Below are 20,991 nucleotides of genomic sequence, written 5' to 3'. Positions count from 1 at the left end.
TATGGGGCAGGAATGGATGCGGACAGCATTTCTGGAGCGTGCCGCCGATCTTCCGGTTCGCGGCTCTGGAAAAAAATAGAACATGTCCTATTCTTGTTCGCAATTGTGGACAATAGGCATTTCTATGGGTGTGCCGGCCGGGTGTATTGCGGATCCACAATGCACTACGGACGTGTGAAGGGACCCTTAGGTCTCTTGCACGTGAACGTTTTTTTTTCTGTTTACGCTCCGTTATTTGCGTTCCATATACAGACTGTATACGGAACGATTCATTTAAATGTTTCACACAGAAAGGATCCGAAAAAATTCAACCGAATCACGTTTATAAATCAAGTCAAGCTAAGTATAGAAAACGAACGTGACTATCATATTGCCAAGAAATTGATGGCCCAATGTTCCAGGAGAGCTGGGTATTAAATGGATCCGTAAAAAAAGGAAGGTACTCCGTTTCCATATTTCCGTTTTTTCCGTTCCATTCAAAGATAGAACATGTCTTATTATTGTCCACATAACGGACAAGGATAGTACTGTTCTATCAGGGACCAGATGTTCCGTTCCACATAAAACAGAATGCACACGGACGTAATCTGTATTTTTTGCGGATCCGTTTTTTGTGGACCGCAAAATACTGAAAAAGCCATACGGTTGTGTGCAAGATGCCCTAGGGCTCGTTCACACGAACGTGTGATGCCTGTTGCTGTATTGCGGACCGCATTTGCGGATCCGCAATACACGGGCACCGCTCCGTGGCCATTCCACATCACGGATGCAGACCCATTCATTTCAATGGGTTCGCAAATCCGGAGATGCGGAACAGAAGAACGGAACACTATGGAAGCACTGCGGAGTGCTTTCTAGGGTTCCGTTTCGTGCTTCCGCACCGCAATAAGATCGAACTTGCTCTATCTTTTTGCGGAACGGAAGGATCGCGGACCCATTCAAGTGAATGGGTCTGCGATCCCCATGCGCCTGCCCCATGGATGGTGCCCGTGCTTTGCAGACCACAATTTGCGGTCCACAGCACGGGCACGGGCTTCAAACGTTTGTGAATGAGCCCTCAGAGTGAGATCAAGAGAGGACTGCTACTACCATCATTGCTACTAGTATTGAGCGAAGCAAAGCATTCAAAGCGGAATTTGGTCCGCAGTTTAGGAAAACTTCAACTTGCAATGAATTACATTTTTCTCACACTTTGTGGTAATGAATCAGGTTTTCCTAAAATGGTGGCTGCACGTGTTACAAAGCGAAACTAAGCCTGGGAACGCAAGATCACCCATAATGTTGTGCAGCCAGCCAATCCGCAGATAGCCATCCTCTGTTATGTCACAGCCCTATTAAATCAAAGGCAGCTGCGGGCTAATTGGCCATGCAGTTCTTCGCGCAGCACGGCCGCTCCGTGGGACTGTACCCTAAGACAGAGTGGCCTGGGTATACCTGATTAATAGCGATTTGTGATGAATTTATTTGGAACAAATTGAATTTCTTGGTGAACTTCGGCGAAGTTCCAGAATCAAATTTTTCAAAACTTCACTTATCTCTAATTGCTACTGCCTATACACAGCTATTGGGAAAAGCCTACTCTGAAATATCCCAGCAGAACCAAATACCCCAGTGCAGCACAACATACTGCCCCAAAAGCTGTCCCTCTGTGGTGGCCATTAATAGCTTCCATTTTCTGCCCTCCTCTTCCATTTGTCTCTGATTAAGATATGGAGCAGGGGGCTTAGGAAGTGAGATGTGGACCACCGCAGTTAAACTTAGGAGGCATGTGCAGTTGCTGGCTGGGTATATCAGCGTTAATTACTGCGGAGAGCTCATCAAGTACCTAGCCAGCAGCAGAGGGGGTGGGGGGCTTGGGTAGGCCCCTGAGCATCAGCCCATCAGGACATTTCCCTGTAGCGCCAGTCCGCTGCTGGTGGGAGGGTGTTGCCTGCCACCTGTTTGGCCCATAATAAGGAATGAAGAAATGCAGTAAGGAAAATGGTAATAATTGACATATTTTTTTCCCACAACATTGAGGACACTATTTGTGTCCTCCAGCTATCTGTCTATCATATTTTTCATTTTCAGATTAGAAGATGCACCAGACTATAAGACACCCTTAGGATTTGGAGGATTTCTTCATAAAACCTCAGATCAGACCCATATTCTTCATCAGACCCACATTCTTCATCAGAACTCAGATCAGACCAACATTCTTCATTAGAACTCAGATCAGACCCCGATCAGCCTCAAATCAGACCCCTATCAGCCTCAGATCAGACACACATGAGCCTCCAATCAGACACCCATCAGTCTCTGAGCACACTCCCATCAGCCTCAGATCAGACCCTCACCAGCTTCACCAACCAACAAGAATAAACTGAGATTAAACGGGTATATCATCAAAAATAAATCCTAGCTGAGCACCTAGAGCCAATGAGCACATCCCTCAAAGTCCACAACAATATAGCATGTCTACATACCCATAGATGTGGGGTTATACACCTCAGGAGAGCCACGTAACCCCGGAGAGCTATACGCACTTGGGTTATCCACAGGTGGATGTTCACTGTGCACCTGAGCCAGTTTTGCATGTACTTGGAGGTTTAAGCTGTCACCACAGCTGCAATTGTGGTATCTGACCATTTGATATGGTGACTTCTTATGCACTTGCACTTTAACTTTGTATGTATCTGGAGGTTTAAGCTGTCACCATAGCTACAATTGTGGTATTTGACCATTGATATGGTGACTTCTTATGCACTTGCACTTTAACCTTCTGTTGGCTGTTATATGGTCCCATAACTTGGAACCATCAGACATCCATATATCGCAGTGTTATCTGCAACCACTTTTTTGAGATGGTGTTTTGCCACTCATTACTTGCACTTTTGCATTTTTATATCTGTGGTTGCAGTTATACATACAGAAATCAGTGAGCTATTGTACTCCTTTTTTCTACCGCCTTTTGTACATTGCATACTCCAAAACCCCTCCCCCCATGTCTCATTTGTGTTAACATACCTCCTCAGATGTAGCCATTTTTTATCTGTTGTCTCATGTCTTGTTTTTATGTGTCATTAATTCAATAAAGGATTTATTTTTGATGATATACCCGTTTAATCTCAGTTTATCCTTGTTGGTTGGTGTATTCATGTACACTGAGTGGGTTTTTGCTTACTCTTTCCGGGTTTATTTAACATAGTATATTTAATCACCATTTATGTGTATGTCTATGTTTTGTATAACCTACTTGTAATACCTCATCAGCCTCAGAACAGATGCTTATCAGCCTCAGTTCGGACCTAATCAGCCTCTGATCAGACGTCCATCATCCTCAGATCAGACCCCATGAGCCTCAGATCAGACCCCATCAACCTCATAGCAGACCCCATCAGCCTCAAAACAGACCCCATCAGTTTCATCTTCCCTTTAAAATATTGTTTGAGGACAACAATTCTGTTCCTTTAAAAGTGTCTGTGTAAAAATTATTTCTGTAAAAAATAAATAAATTACAATATATATTTTGGCACACTACATTAATACAAGATCATAAAACCTACAGGTATGTTTCTATAATAATGGGTGTGATCATGCAGAATCACATTCTTGCATTGACAGTATGTTGCCCCCTTGTGGCAAATTCTGAGTATGCACTTTGCTGTGTCCATCCCAGTTATTTACTAAAAAAAAATAGGGCTTGGTGGATTGTCATCTGACTTTAAATGTATTAGCAAAAGAAAGGATTTTGCATTGTGTTATCCAACATAAATAGCCCTAAAAACGAAAGGTAGAGACATACTTATTTAATTTTTCTGGTGCAAGGGAGACTTCACCTGTGATGAACCAGAAAAATGAAAAACAACTGGTACAGGAAATGCATTTAAGAGAATGTTAACTATATTTAGAATTTTTCCACAGTGTTAGTGACGCAACTTTTCATAGAGATCCTTCTTGTCTGGACTTTGTGTTATGCCTCTCCTCGCATGTGGCTTTTGTCCCTTAATTTTATATTGTAACCTCTTACTGTCAGCCTCTTTATTGTTCTTACGCTCTTTTTATATTATTTCCATTACTGTTGCTGTATGTATTTTTCTTTTTGTCTCCACTCCTTTATGTACTCCTCCCTTTTTATGTCTGTTGTTTTCATCTCCTGATTAGTTTTTTTGTTTCACTGTCTGGTTACTTGTCCCTAATTAAGTCCTCTCCTAAATCTTGCCTGCTCCACTCTCTTTTGCTTCCCCACTAAATTTTGTATTTTTCTAACCTTTGATAAATCCCCATATTAGAACTATATTGGTGAGAATCAGGCCTTTGCCTCTTCATATATTTGGCACATTCAACTGGAGCACACTTATGGTTAAGGTTAACGTAGGAAACGCCAGTCTGAATAAATTTCCGCAATTGACTTGCTGAAAGAAAAATTCTTCCACTGTCAGCAATGGAAAGCAGCTGCTTGTATCATTCAAAAATAGGTTGCTAGAAGTTGATGCAGGGAAATAGGTTCAATAAATTAGTAGTAGTATGAGACATAATTGTAACAGCGACTGCTGTGCGATGCTGTTCCCCTGCTTGCTGCCGTGGTCCCGGCCGCCGTGCTCTTTGTTGATCAGTGGCATGTGCTTCCCAGTTACTGCTGCAGTCCGAGACACTGTGGTTGTGTGAGTGATGTTGCTTCCAAGGATTCCACTCCACAGCTTCCATTCAGCCCTGGACACAGCATGAGTTCGGCTGGTTTCATGTGTCACTGCTCTAAGGGCGGTACGCATCACTCCCTGGGCTGGGCTGGGTTGGATCAGGTGACCTCGTTGACCAACTCTGGCTCTCCTACATATACTTAAGGGGCTCAGTTCTTCACCCAGTGTCAAGGTCCCAGTCTGTTGCTAAAGAGCTTGATAATTACTTGTGTTCCTGACCTATATTTCGTCCCTTGACTCTTCTTTTTGTCTGATCCCTGCCTGCTTGCTTTGTCTCTCCCATTGCCAACCCATATTGCCTGACCTGTACCTGTGCCGCCTTCCCTGACCTTCGGCCTGTATGACTACGCCTCTGTCTCATCCTTTGGTTCCTGCTTTGTTGCTCCTGGTAACAACCCTGCCTGTCTACCACGCCTGTACTGCTGGTACCTATCTTAGGTATCTTCTGGCCTGCCTGGACCAGCTGCTACTGACTATGGGACTGCTTTGGAGGGGCACCTGGCAACGACCCTAACGGAGCAAATCTATCCTCTAGCGAAGACCAGGTAGTTGCTTATTCACGCCCCTCCAGGGTACAGCCAGTCAGTAGCTCAGTGGGTTCACATCCGCTGATCCGTGACAATAATTCTTACAGATGCTCTGTAAGACATCTTACACTCTGGGTTACCTGCCCATTCATGAATTACATGGGCGGCCATTTATTTGAATGCTACATTTCTCTGGCAGGTGTCATCTACAGGGGGAAATGTATGGGCTTAACAGCTGATTCCCAAAAGTAGAAAAGCTCAACCCTTGGTGATCGATCGGCTAATCGCCAGGCAAGTAGCATTGAGCGAACTTGTGGCTTCAAGTTTGACGTACAAGGTTCGGGTTATCTAAGAATTCAGTTATGGATTCCGCTACCACGGACTATAACTTATAGTCCATGGTAGCGGAATCCATAACAGAATTCTTAGATAACCCGAACCTGAACCCTGCACGCCAAACTTGAAACCACAAGTTCGCTCAGCACTACATGCAGGTTTCCACTTGGGACACAGCAAGGTTGTGCAATAAGGATCTCTCAAGAGTATAATGGCTGATAGCAAACACTAATAGATTGCTTGGAATGAAATGCAAATCATGTAAATATGATGTACAGTACAGGCTTAGAGAACGTCAGACAAATATTTGCAGCATAGATGAGATTCCAATACACATTGAATTTGGAGGCCAGAGGTAGCTGGAGTTACAGAAACAGTCAAGTAGGCTCTGCTACACTGTTTCAGTAACCCCTATAGACGTGAATAAGAACTATGAAAACAGTGTAGCACACCGAGCATAGCTTTTTCCATAATCACAGCCACCTCTGTCCACCGCATACAACGGGAATTCTGAACTCTGCCATGAATGGCTTCAAAGTCATGTTTTATGTCCCTTTCTGCAGCACTGCTCCTCTGACCTCCTCTTCCGGTGAGGACACAGCAGTGCAGCAAGAGGGAGGAGGCGAGGACTACAGCAGAGAGTGGGCCTGCAGAGTGGGTTCCCAATAGAAGCTGTGCGGCAGTGCAGTTTAGGGGGACACTACAGCACTCAGTGCTGCTGAATGCATTCTGTAATGTGAACATTTGGGGTGGCTTTGGGCCCCACAGAGATGTCAGGCCCGGGGCTGCTGACCCAAACGTCCTTATTATGATCCACCACTAGGTACCAGTACTGGGTGGGCAAACGTGTGTGGGGCACTATTACTGTGAGGAAACTAAGGGTGCACCATTACTTTGTAGAAGGGACAATTACTCTCTGGGAACCACTGGTACTGTGTGGGGGTATTATTACTGTGCGGGACTCAAAGGGGGGCACTACTACTATGAGGGCCACTTAGTAGGGTGCACTAAGCAGGGCAGCAAACTGCAGATTTAGGCAGTGTATGTGCTCCAAAGTTGTTTTAACTATGCTATCTTCAATATGTTTTTGGGTGGGGGTAAAACACATGCCTCAGGACATGTATATGCCAGCTACTTGTCTATCGCCATCCATGGAAAAGTGTTTTTCAGTACAAGCATGTTAATGGAAGAGTCTGAGATGATAACTGTTGGTCAAATGATTGTTCACCAGCATCTATTTTATGTCTATGGCTAGCTTAATTCTGATTCCATGACAAATGTCTCTGTTTTCTTTGTGGATTGCCCTATATTGTTATGATTTCAGATAGTACTTATCATGCAATTTAATTTTTATTATTTAAATCAATGACCATGGTAATCATAAATTTAACATTAAAATTATTGACCCTTTTTGTTTCAAAACATAAATTCTGAAGAATCTTACCTAAATATTGTCCCTTTCCTTCCCTAAATGGTGGCCCCAAAGGTCCTTTCATCATTGGATTTACATATTTCATTTGAGGATATCCTCCTCCTGCTGGTCCACCTCCAGATACTGATCCCATCGCAGCCACCAAAAGGAATAAAGTGCCACTTCCAAGGGACATCTTTACTTCACTCTGTGAAATTGAAATTTCATTAAGGGTTTAGGAAATTTGGGATAGTAAGATAGATTGAAAAATAAATCTTATCAAAATACAATATTTTCTGTTAATTTAGTAGCTTATATCTAACTTACTTCGGCAGCCATGTTAAAGTGTCATTAGATGTTCACACCACATACAGTAATTACATACAATGGTGACACTCAGCCTTTTCCATGACTTCTACTAGCATTACTGGGCAATAACATCTAATTAGGTATCAGAAAAAAGTTTATAAAAACAATTTAATATATATTAAAAACTACTTTTAAAATGTGTAACTTACATGCTGAGATACAGTATAATCACTTGAAATTACAGGCCCAAAACCTACTGAAAGATTACTACTGCACTACTGGAAGATTCTAAATACATTTCCATTTGCACTGCTGCAGCCAGACACTTGATCTGCTAATCAGGGGAATGGCAGCTCCAGTAAGCAGGGGACCCGGAGAGCAGGGCAGGCCAGACAGGTGCTGGTAGTGGGAGAGTCAATTATTAGGGGTACAGATAGGGCAATCTGTCACAAAGACCGGCATTGTCGAATGGTGTGTTGTCTTTCTGGCGCTAGAGTTTGACACATCGCAGATCGGGTTGAAAGATTAATGGGAGGGGCTGGAGAGGATCCAGCAGTCATGGTCCATATCAGAACCAATGACAAAGTTAGAGGTAGGTGGAGCGTCCTTAAAAATGATTTTAGGGATTTAGGTCAAAAGCTTAGGGCAAGGACCTCAAAGGTAGTGCTTTCCGAAATATTACTGGTACCACGAGCCACACAAGAAAGACAGCGGGAGATTAGGGAGGTTAACAAGTGGCTCAAGAACTGGTGTAGAAAGGAGGGTTTTGGGTTCCTGGAGAACTGGGCCTACTTCTATCTTTGCTACAGGCTCTATTGTAGGGATGGGCTGCACCTCAATGGGGAAGGGGCAGCAGTGTTGGGGGAGAAGATGGCTAGAAGGTTAGAAGAGTGCTTAAACTAGGGACTGGGGAGGGTAATTATGTTATAGGATTTCAATAGGTCCACAAAAAAAACTGAAGGTATTCCGTGTGCATTCCGTTTCCGCATGTCCATATTTCCGTTCCGCATAAAAATAGAACATGTCCTATTGTTGTCCGCATTACGGACAAGCACAGTACTGTTTTATTCGGGGTCAGCTGTTCCGTTCCGCAAAATATGGAATACACACGGAGGTGTGCATGAGCCCTAAGGGTAGTGTGACAGGAGTCCTGAGAAGGACTGGATACTGATGCGGATGCTGTCCTATTGTCTGTGATCTGCAGTCAGGTCCATAAATGTACACCACCACAATGCATTTGAAAGGAAACGAACAAGATGTACTTTAACTGCAGACTGTCAGCTTTAATTTGAGGGTATTTACATCCAAGTCAGGTGAACGGTGTAGGAATTACAACAGTTTGCCTCCCACTTGTTAAGAGACCAAAAGTAATAGGACAATTGGCTTCTCAGCTGTTCCATGGCCAGGTGTGTGTTATTCCCTTTAACATCTGACACGTGACTGGTGTGGTTAGCTTGTAGTGAGATTGTGTGAGATCAATAATTGCAGCAAACATTAATAAAGCTTTTACATCAAGAAACCCTGGCAATCAGGCATCAGAAAAGAGAAAATATCATTTTGGTAGAGGTCTTCACATAGTTGTAACCAAGGGCATATCCACAAAGGCAGACTATTTGGCTCCTATAGGGTTCTTGGAAAGAGGGGGGTAAATCCTGGTTGGTCACATCTCCTTTGCTATTATGTAGTAATTACTTATGCAGGACCATTCTTCATAAAAATTACTTAGCAAGCAAGCAGGTCACGGAAAAGCAGTAAAGGGGGAGAGAAAAACAGTAGGCCAATCTCTTCTGTGTGCCAAAATCCAGCCCCATGATGGGGGACTCAGTTTTAGCTTTGTTCTGGCCCCCATGTCTTCTATGTACAATGACTACTAGTTGACCATTTCTTGATATTCAATCATGTGCTATATCAAATGAGCTGAGACATGAAAGAACCAAACATGGATTGAGAGTCAGAAGGCAGTGGTTACATACTGCCGTCCTAATCTGTGTTGGCTAAGCTTAGCAAAGCTGTCTGCTTCTGAAAGTTCTTTGACACTTAGCAATAAAATTCATAGTCTTAACTTTTAGACACTGCATGACTTTTAGAATAAATTCTGTAAATCCTGCTTGCTTAAGTGTGAGAGAAAAAAGCATTTAGCCAACTCATAGATGTGGTTAAAATGCCTTTGCAGTGCAGTTGGGTGGAGGTGTAGAAATGTATAAGTGTTTTTAAGTTTTTTAAAGCACATATACAGTGATTGAAATATTACATCTGGGAACAGTCTGTGTTATATGTGGGGAGCCAAGGCTGGCAATTGTTTGAATACCAGCGGTAGGAGGAGGCCCAATACATATATATATATATATATATATATATATCCACTGTATACTCTTACAAATAAGTGAAAAAGTGCAAAGAGAAAAACAAGAGTATTCATAACAGGCATCTTTGTAATACTGAAGACATTGCCTGACTTTCCTGTTTCAGAGTGTCTTCAAGGGCTACCCAGCCTTCTTTAATACTCATTAATCTGTCTAGCCATCATATCTTCTTCTTGGCCATTCGCATTCTGCTTCATCATCTGTTAATTTAGCTTATTAGCTGGTGCAGGAACTTCTGTACGTCTGCGGTGCGGGCAGCCTCATCATTTGGTTTTTACATTGTGACTGTTGGCACTTTGCCTTAAAGCTAATCTAAACCCTTTGCTGTTTTCTGTTCAGGTGCAGGGCTCACAAAAGAGTTATAAACAGATCTGTAGATCCTAAAATCCTTTATTGTCTTGTCTTTTTATTTGTCTATACTAAGGTATGGAGGGAAGGTACTACAGAAACATGGAGAATGGGTATCAGATTTTAGATTTGATTACGGCTCTTAAGACACACTAGGGAAGATTTATCAAACTGGTGTAAAGTAGAACTGGCTTAGTTGCCCATAGCAGCCAATTAGATTCCACCTTTCATTTTTCACAGCTCCTTTGGAAAATTAAAGCATAAGTCAGATCTCCCAGGGTATACGTATATCTATGATGTGTATGCCTGATAGATTACACTTTGAAAGTATACAGTGCCACATGTCACATGTGGGCCCCCATGATAAAAAAGAATATCACATGTATAGCTTTTAAAGTCAGAGATGAGCAACATTTTTAAAATAATTTGATTATACACAAATCTAAAGTGCTCTAAATAGCCTTAAAATTGGTATATGACTCTCTGAGGTTTTCTAGGACTTTTTCCCCCCCTAGGATTTGTTCTTTCCAAGTTGTTGTTCTTTTTCAAACTTTTCACCCTTCTTAACTCTTTAACACAATGACAGTAATAGCAGATAATGTCAGAGTGACATTGACATATATAGCTATGGGTAAACCCATGGCTGATGGTGTTAACAAATAATATGTTTAAAAACACACTGAGCCATCACATTTGGTATGCTTTTTAAGCATTTTCCGACATCCGTCGTAATAGTACAGCAGATGTTGGGTCTTTAAAGTAGGTGTCCGTTCTGGAGTTGAGCAAGTGCCATAGCCACTTCATGTCTGCTGTTTCACACAGCAGACACCCTGGGCTAACATCTGCGATTGGCAATCATGCAGATCATGGACATTTAGCCCTTGAGATGTCATGGTCATATGTGACCACAATCAAAAAGCAGCCTAAAGCTGTTCTGCTTTATGGGCCTGTATGGTCCAAGCAGACTACCGCAATGTGCAGAGCAAATTGTATAAAACGGGCAGTAGTAAAATATAACTTTTAATCTAATATCTAAAATTGAAAGTCCACAGTTCTGTTCATAGACACCACTACTATTGGGCAAGTATCACCAGTGGTCCCTACCATCAAGGTTTATTCCTTAAAGATGGAGGGAGAAAAAAGAGGGTAAACTAACATGGAGACGCAACGCTTCTTACCAGATAGTCTACACAGGTGGTGACTTGCTTCAAATATTGCACACCTTCAGGTTGTTCTCCCCCAAAAACGGGGAAACTGCTGTATTCCACTGACCATAACCACGCTGCTGTATCACCGTCTGGTCCGTGTATGTGTATATAGTCGAGAGAGACAACCAACACCAGACACAGGGTAGGTTCTACCACTAATAATGAAGGGTGCAAGAAAACCTATATAAGTGCTCAAGTAGATAGATAATGATAGATGTATGTGTTCCTACGCATTTCATCTAGTTTATAGCCCCAGAATCGTCAGGGGACACGGGGCTGACACTACATCAATATGGACAGATTCGTCCTCAATGTGGCCATCCAGGGCGGTGTATGGTCCCACCTCCGGATCCAAATACCCCTTGAAAGATGGGGGGTGCTGCGGCAAAGGTTCGCTCCCAGAAATGATGTGTGGTGTCCCTTGTTTTGCCTGTGGCGTCATATGTGACCACAGCATCTGAAAGGTTAGAAACCCGGAAAGCCATGCTTCTTAGGCAGGAACACCTTCCCTTCGCTGAGGAGGCGTTCCACATGGAATTTCATTACTTAATACAAAGGGCAATCTAATGAATGCATGTTGGGGTCCCCTTTGGGGCCAAAAGATAAAAAAATATTAAATCCACCCCTTTTCCCAAAATTAAAATAATAAAAAACAAACATAGAAACTGTCAAATCCCAAAACACCCACGACATTGCTTTGCCTCCCTCAAAAATTGAATAAAAAGTAATCAAAAAGTCATACACACTCCAAAATGGTATCAAGGAGCCCTCACACAGCTGTGTAGACATAACTATTAAAAGGTTATGGGGATTAGAACACACCAATGAAAAGAAAAAAAAAAAAACAATGTTTTTTTTGTATTAAAACACAAGAAAAACTATATAAATGTGGTATTGTTCTAATCCACATAAAGATAATCTCAAGGATACCGCGCACTAGTCTGCCCTGTATAGCATGGTCTTCCCTATTTCAAAAGGTACCCACACTAACACAATGACTTCTATTTACCTTACGTTTCCAGTCTTTCTTTATCTGAGTGTGTCTTTTCCTGCCAGTGATTCAGATCTCGCTCTTTCGCGAACCAAGTATCTAGTATTAACTAGTGTTGAGCGCGAATATTCAAATTGCTAAATTTTAATTGCGAATATTGCCACTTTGAGAATTTGCGAATATTTCGAATATAGTGCTATATATTCGTATTCACGAATAGTCTTGATCGTGAATATTCTAATAAAAAATCTTTTGCAAATTTATCGTGAATATCGGCACTTAGCAACATCCCTAGCAACCAATAGGAAAGTTGCCTACCCCTTAGTGTTGATCGTGAATATTCTAATCGCTAATTTTTATTGCAAATATATTAGGTTGTCGATTTTCGCAATCAAGTAAATAATGACTGGAGATTACGAATTCTCGAATTTGTGAATTTATGGCGAATATTCGGCCCAAAATTTGCAAACTATCACAAATTTGAATATTGCCTATGCCGCTCATTACTAGTATTAACAGCTCCCGCCATGGCCGGTGACTTGATGCTGTATGAAAAAGGGGTTAGCGGCTCACACAGAGCAGCCAATGACGTCACTCCTGCAGCTATGGACAGTTGCATGTGCCAAATCCTACTGACCTAGACAATGAAGGACATCAGTCAGTTTTACCGTATAGTGAACGGCATAAAAACTAAATAATTTTTTGGGGTGGTAATTGCAGTTTTTTGCCAATTCCACCCCATTTGGAATCCATTAAAATTCGGAATACTACATAACTATGGGGGACATACTGCTCTCTTGTAGAGTCTCCAGTGCTAATTACAATTAAAATAATATATTGTCAGTGCAATACAGTAACCATAAAAAATACCACAAAATACCATAAAATAATGCAAGCATTAATACCCATAACATCAATCATAACATGCAACTGAACCAGCCACAGCATCTATGCCTCTTTGACCCCATAGGCAAAGCAAGCATAATAGTGCCAGTCAAAGTGGTTTTATACATAATAAAACCAGCCATAGGTTATACCTTCACAGCCATAATGTACATATTGTAGTATCATTATACTTATATAAATAAATAATAGTAGCATCTGTAGTGCATGGACATTGCATGTGCACACCAGAATACCCCTTATGCACCGCCATAGTCAGAATGGATAGATTTTCACGGACGTCGCTATACGATAGGCAGCTTAGAAGTCCCACAGCGGCACAAAGAGGGGTCACTTTACTTCAGCAGTGTAATCTGCTCAAATGCACATATGGTACTATATTCTTCATAAGGCAACAGCCACATATGTGGTTGGCATTCTGGTATTGTGTTCTGGCAGAGAAACAGAATACCCGAATTGCCATATCGGGCATAGCCAGACACCGCCAGGGCCTGCCAAATCTCTTTCATTATAATTGGTACAGTACGTTGGGTTTCTAGCACGAATGCCAGCATTCTGCCGGACAAAACAATGCTGTATGCAGTGTCAGCATCAACAATGTCCTCATTGCAACAGTGCTCCTCATAACATTGCCAGCTACATCCGTGCTTCTCATAACAATACCAGTTACATTGGTGGTCCCTACAACAATGCTTGCTAAATCAGTGCTCCTTATAACATTGCCAGCTACAATAACCTCAGTGCATGCCCCATTAGTGCTCCTCATAACAGTACCCAGTACATCAGTGCCCTCATAACAGTACCAACATCAGTCCCCCTTATGCTTAACAGTATCATTCACATTGGATACGCTCAAAACAATGTCAGTCAATGAATACCTCCATACCAGTGTCACACATATCTTTGTCCTTCATCTGTACCATAGGATGTTCATCACCCGCACTGTATGAACATAAATAACAAATAGTGTTCACCTCCTCCACACTTCCATACTAGTTTCTTAAGCCCCTTCATGGAACCAGCTTGACTTTACTCAACTCTACCATGTATGTTTTTTTAACTAGGCCGAAGTTAAAAATTAAATGTGGTACTCCCAGCGAGCCAAGCCATAAAGTCACATGACCACACTGCTAACTAGTGATTGGTCTGAGAGAATCTTCACTACACTGCTGCCGCCTACATTGAAGGGGCACCATATCTACAGTGGAAAATAAATTGCCTGGTACCAAAACAGAATGCAGTAGGGTAGAGCTTGTACCATGCAGTGGAAAAAAAAGGTTTAAATCAGGTTCCCTAGGGTCCTGTGGTTAAAGACCAGGTAAATGGCACAGAAGACCAGTTGACTGTATGAGGGGGTATAAAAACTTGGTGTGCAACTCTACAGGGATCTTGCTGGAAATAGAACCCACGGTTACGTTATAAGAAAAATAAAAGTTCTCCCTACTGTCTATAAGAATTAACACAAGGGATCACAATGATGCTTCCCATGTATTTGGTAGACCTATGAGGGGGGGTTTTGGTAGACCTATGAGGGGGGGTTTTAGAGCCAAAAAGGAACTGCTCCATGATTGCCATCCCTTATGGGTAAACTTGCGCAGAGGCTACCATATACAGTATATATTTTAACTTTACTTCAAACCTATTTGGTCAAATACGGTTTAGTTTTAGATGAGTAGTTTTGAGCTTTAAGTGATATCACTTATCTTATACGGATCCCAAGTTACAGCCTGTATTATAATGTAGAGCTGCTTCCGCATTTTTGCTGGTTGTCACTGGAAACAGTCGACAAAGCTTTTTGTCAAACTTTTATCACTCTAGTTGAGTTTTCTGTAATGCAGTATCCCAGTTTTCCATGTGTACAGCACTTACTAGAATGTAGATCACACAGCAAGCTCTTTGCAGACACTGGTCTAGCAGGGAATGCTATGAAGTTGTGAATGCAGCCATGGACTGTAATATAGACTAAAACCCAGAATTAGTACAATTTAAAGAGCACAGATCAGCAGGTCAACCCTACAAACCAGGCATACTACCTGCTGTTTAAAATGATGTCTGTCTTGTGAAAAAAGGTCACGGTGTTCCTGAGAAAAAAGTTGACCTAGCACCTAGCACCCTGCACCTCAGCTCCTCAGCTTTCCAGTGCTGGCCACTTCCCTTGGTGCACTGAAGTTCCTATTTCCATAAGGAATAAAAGTCTCAGGAACGCCACAATCAATATTAATTCATTTTAATCAGCAGGATCAATACTACCAGGCAGTAGGTCTGGTTTGATAGAGTTCATACTGCTGACAGGTACTGTTTAAGTAAAGCAATTTACATGTAGAGGCAGCTAACATTTTATGTAGAATAATTATACTGTCCGCAGATAACAGCAATCCCCAGCAAAAAATGCGTACAATGTTGAATGCCGGTGCGGGCCGCATGCACCACAAGGACATCTTACACAAAATAATACATACATACACAAATCACTGCAAAAAATGCACCAAAGTGATACTTACGTACATGGAGGCATGTGAGAGCCTGGCTGTGAGTTAATTGCACTATTCAGACCCTGTTCACACACCACGGGCAGTTGAGTGGTAGGACCCCATGCGTGCTGAGACACCGTGATGTGGTGCATGAGGGGCTCCGATATGTTCCTGACTGGAAGATATTGGCAAATTCCTCAGCTTTTAACATTGGCTTGAGGAATTAGCTAGTATTGTCAGTTGCGTATCACTTAGGTGCATTTTTTGAAGTTATTTGAGAATAATTATACTGTATATGTAAACTGTAAACTGGTAAAAACTCTTGCTTAGGGCTCATGCACACGAGTGTGTTTGCCCTGTGCCCATATTGCGGCCTGCAAACAGCCGGTTTGCCATAGGCAACGGCCCTGTGCGCTCCATATCATGGTTGCCTAGACTTGAATGGGTCCTCAATGTGCAAGGTGTGGAGCAGAGGCACGGATCGGAAGCACTATGCTCGTGTGCATGAGCCCTTAGATGAATCTGTCACTGGGAAATCACTGTTACAAAAGACACAATGGGGGTGATTTACCAAAGACCAGAGTTTAACGCTGGTCTTTGCTACCCCTGCGCTGCCAGAAGAGTTGCCTAATTTAGGACAAGGTGCATGCCTCATCATACATTAGACACATCATTTACTTGTCCGTGCGCCTAAATTGAAATCCACTCCAGCCCCTGACTGGAGTAGATTTAAGTCGTCATTTACATCAGTTTCCTGGCATAAATGTTAGTGAATTTGCCAGGGACCACTGGCCCTGCCTTCGCTATGCCCCAACTCCACCCCGCAACTATCCACTGTCGCGGATGGCATAAAAACGTCATGCACATCTAAAGTTAGGCACATGGGCATTTAATTTGCAAAACAGGGTCCCCCAATGTCTTCTAGGCCTAGCTCAGCTGAATGTAATGAGACCTTTCACTTATCAATCCATTGCATCATTACTGGGGGGGAAAGGACTTTTAATCCATATGAAAATGGGAAGCTAAGTGCCTCAAGGGCGGGCCCAAGACACTCTGTGCAGTCTTGCTCCTCCTGCTTCTTCTTCCAGGCCCTCCTTCTCCTTCTTGATGGACAGAGCCATGCTCTTGCATAGTCATCTCACCTGGCTCTGTCATTCAATCAAGAAGGAGAGAGAGGGGCTGATAGAGGAAGCAGGAGGAGCAAAAGGTGCACAGGGTGGCCCCACCACTCGGTGCACGTAATTGCTCATTTGCATATGGATTAAAAATACTTTTCCTCCAGAATGAGGCCACAGATCTCCACATGAAAGGTATCATTACATTCAGCTGAGCTATCCTTACAAGGTATTGTGCCTGGTTTAAAGTTCCGCTGACAGATTCCCTCTAAGTACAGATAGATACAGTTGTATAATTATTACAGTAATTTTCTCACATATTAATGTACCTAGCTGCTCAACTTTTCCACTGTGTGTATATATATATATATATATATATATATATATATATATATAAAAGCTCCTGTAATCTTTTTAGCCACTTGGAATTACATTCTAGATGTATTTAAAAGTGTTTTGGACACCAAACTTTATGGCAAGCAGAAAGAACATTTTCAAGCAATTCAGTACTAAGTACTTAATCACATTTGACCCCTGGCCATAGGACTGGATTAAAGACTGTGTGTAATTGTCTCAGTCTCTGACCAGATAACCCGTCAGCTCCAGGAGTCAGAAGTGTCAGCCAACTTTGCTATGTGCTTCTGTTCACTCAAGTTAACTGGGTCTGAACACTTTCCAGATTTTACAAACTCAAATATTTATGCTCTAACAGCAGGGCTTCACACATCTGCCAAGTTGCTGCCATTATACAAAGTACCGGGACTGTACTTGAGATGAAGAAAAAAATAGCATAAAAGGTGTTGCATGAAGCTGTGTCACATTTTGACCCTTGCCCACTGCAGCAAAGCTGATGTAGTGATGATCTGTGGGCCCTGGCATCTAAACTGTTAATGTTTCATGCTCATTTACTTTCATTTGTGATAAACTCTATAGTAAGAGAATATAAACGTAGGGCTCATTTTCTTTCATGCAGGAGGCCCCTAGCAGTAAAATTATTTTACATCAATATTTCTCTGAAATTGGAACCCGCCAGAGAGTTTGACGGGAAGAGAAGGAGGAGACAAGGGAGCACATGTGGGGAATTAGTAAAATCTGAAAAAGAAAAATATTTTTCTACTGTCTAAGAGAGTCTGGGGCTTTCAATGTTAGCAACTTGTTTAACAAGCAAATGACAGCCGACAAGACGATTTAAGTTAAACATTTGTCAAACATAATCACATGGACAAATATACACACATGTACTTGAAGGGGGTCTCCGCTGCTAACGAAAATAAATAACTAATTAAACTTCCTTTGTGATCTCATTAACACTTTAGATAGTAAGGAGGGAGGAAAAGTCTAATATTCTTCATGTACTTTGTACTGATATTTAGAGGCCCATGTGTACTGCCCTGGAACAATGGTACTTAGGACTATAGACATTTGTCCTTATTGCTACTATGCAAAGCCATCAACTTACTACTTTATTGCACTTTGAAAGGTGAACTTACACTGTGATTTATGCTGTTGTGTGCACTTGCTGTTTCATACTGGTGAACTGGATTTATCTGTTTATTGTAATATATCCTGTTCATTTGCACTGCTATAATACTGTAGATGCACTGCAGTGTGGAAAGGGTTAATGCACAGCCAGACTTTATCACTTTCTACCTATGCAAATTTTACTAAACTTCTGACTGTCTGGTCTATTCCCATATACCTGTTTTAAAACTCAATACAAGTCTATGATAGACATAAATTGTGGAAGGTTCTAGTTTAGCTGAAAACTGTATATAAGGAAAGCAGTTAGAGCCCTTAGTTGTCTGCAAACAGGGACCAATGTTTAGTAGGAGAGACTCTGCCAGTCCGCCGATAGGGACCAGCACTTAGTAGGAAAGACTCTGCCAGACTGCATGAGTGACCAGAAGAAGATGCTGAGATGGGGATACTGTCCCACAGATCCCGGGTCAACAGCCCTGGGACCAGGGAGTCAGAAGGACGACTGAGCCACAGACCCTGGGCCACCTTTTGCCCAGGGTTCCAGCATCCGGAGAGAGAGAGAAAGACACCTAGCTTGGGCCTTTTCTCAGCACAAAACCTTCCTTTTACAGGGACAAGACTGAAGAAGCCAGCTCAGTTCCTTGCCTCTACTGTTTTGCACTTGAGTTTCTCCAGTAAAGAAGCACACTGGTTTACTGCAAACGCTGACTCATGCCCTACCATCCCTTCTGGTGAGCAGCAACACATGGTGACACCTTGACAGTGTCCGGCAGACCCAGCATTGGGTTGGGGCCACCCCAAACCCGGCCACTGCATGTTTTACATGTTGGGACCTGTTCACATTAGCATCATGGCTTCTGTTTTGACAGGATCCATGATGGATAAGATATTTACTGATCCAATTTGTGTTCCTTATTGTCTATTAAGTATCCATATGGTTTCCATTTGCTATTCTTATGCTGATGGATAAAAAATGACTGTACATTCAAACAAATGTGAACAAAATGTAAAGAAATCCTTACAATCCAATAAACATTTAGAGTACTTTAAACTCTGTGGTTCACAATAAAAATTTAACAATAAATGCATAATGTATAGTACCTAGGGGGACATTTATTAAGTCTGGTGATTGATATGCCGGTCTTAATCCCTGTGCGCTGCCGGTGGATGCGCCGAGGTTATGTTGATGGCATGGAAAATGTTAAATGAGATGGGACTGCTAACCACCTCTTCCCGGCCCACACCACGCCCCCTTTTTCTCCACTTCGTAAAAGTGGCGTGAGCAGGAAAAAGTTGCAGATTTTGCCACAAAGTAGCATAAAAAGATAATAAATGACCCCCTTAGTGTTTTAATCTTTCTGGTACATTCCCTGAAAGTCGCATAAAAAGATAATAAATAACCCCATAGTGTTTTAAAGGGAATCTGTCACCTGGTTTTAGCATTTTAAGCTTTCAACATTGCCATGTTCAATAAAGTACCTTATTTCCTGCAGTGGTCTTCTTACTTTATTTTGTTTTGTCATTTTGATAAAAAAGATATTTTTCTGATATGCTAATGAAGCTCCAAGGTGCCCAGAGGGGCGTTTTTTTTTCTCTCTGGAGCCCAGTGACGCCCCCCTGCAGTGCCCAGCCTGCCTTAATTTGAAGCCAACAGGAAGAAGAACGGGGCATTTCTTGAAGGTAGAAGATGACGTAGCGAGGGCGTTGAACCGTTTGCTGGGGCTGTGGGAGGTTATTTCAGGATCAGGTGGCGTTCTTGGGCTTCAAATTAAGGCGGGCTGGGCACTGCAGGGGGGAGTTCTAAGATGAATGGCAAAAAGAAGATACAGAAAACTATATCTTATATGCAATAAGAAAATTTCTTACTGGCAATGACCTCTTAAGTAGGGATGAGCGAACTCGAACTGTATAGTTCGGGTTCGTACCGAATTTTGGGGTGTCCGTGACACGGACCCGAACCCGGACATTTTCGTAAAAGTCCGGGTTCGGGTTCGGTGTTCGTCGCTTTCTTCGCGCTTTTGTGACGCTTTCTTGGCGCTTTTTGAAAGGCTGCAAAGCAGCCAATCAACAAGCGTCATACTACTTGCCCCAAGAGGCCATCACAGCCATGCCTACTATTGGCATGGCTGTGATTGGCCAGAGCACCATGTGACCCAGCCTCTATTTAAGCTGGAGTCACATAGCGCCGCCCGTCACTCTGCTCTGATTAGCGTAGGGAGAGGTTGCGGCTGCGACAGTAGGGCGAGATTAGGCAGATTAACTCCTCCAAAGGACTTGATTAACTGATCGATCTGCAGCTGTGGATCATGACCGTTTGTCAGTCACATTTTTCTGGGGTGATCGGCGGCCATTTTGTGTCTTGTGGTGCGCCAGCACAAGCTGCGACCAAGTGCATTTAACCCTCAATGGTGTGGTTGTTTTTTGGCTAATGCCTACATCAGGGTGAAGCTGTCACACCAAGTGCATTTAACCAGCAATAGTCTGTTCATTTTTTGGCCATATACAAAATCAGGGGCAAGCTGCGCCTGTCACCAAGTGCATTTAACCCTCAATGGTGTGGTTGTTTTTTGGCTAAAGCCTACATCAGGGTGAAGCTGTCACACCAAGTGCATTTAACCAGCAATAGTCTGTTCATTTTTTGGCCATATACTAAATCAGGGGCAAGCTGCGCCTGTCACCAAGTGCATTTAACCCTCAATGGTGTGGTTGTTTTTTGGCTAAAGCCTACATCAGGGTGAAGCTGTCACACCAAGTGCATTTAACCAGCAATAGTCTGTTTATTTTTTGGCCATATCCCAGTCTAATTCTGTCACTAAATCCATACCGGTCACCCAGCGCCTAAATACTAGGC

The 20,991-nt window shown here is 42.5% G+C and overlaps 1 protein-coding gene across 2 annotated transcripts in view; it reads right to left on the bottom strand.

Annotated features, from left to right (window-relative positions):
- The window catches only part of COL8A2 (collagen type VIII alpha 2 chain), a 148,566-nt gene that overhangs the window by 25,457 nt on the left and 102,118 nt on the right, over positions 1 to 20,991 (bottom strand). For both annotated transcript variants that reach the window (XM_044287656.1, XM_044287655.1), the window contains exon 3: positions 6,987 to 7,161. In XM_044287656.1, coding sequence (XP_044143591.1) covers positions 6,987 to 7,149 — 163 coding nt within the window. In that variant the 5' untranslated portion in view covers positions 7,150 to 7,161. The remainder of the gene's footprint in view (positions 1 to 6,986; positions 7,162 to 20,991) is intronic.

This window comes from Bufo gargarizans, chromosome 3 (genome assembly GCF_014858855.1).
Source record: "Bufo gargarizans isolate SCDJY-AF-19 chromosome 3, ASM1485885v1, whole genome shotgun sequence".
Classification (NCBI taxonomy): Eukaryota; Metazoa; Chordata; class Amphibia; order Anura; family Bufonidae; genus Bufo; species Bufo gargarizans.
Note: the sequence above shows the minus strand (reverse complement) of the source record. Positions and strands in the feature narration are given on the sequence as shown.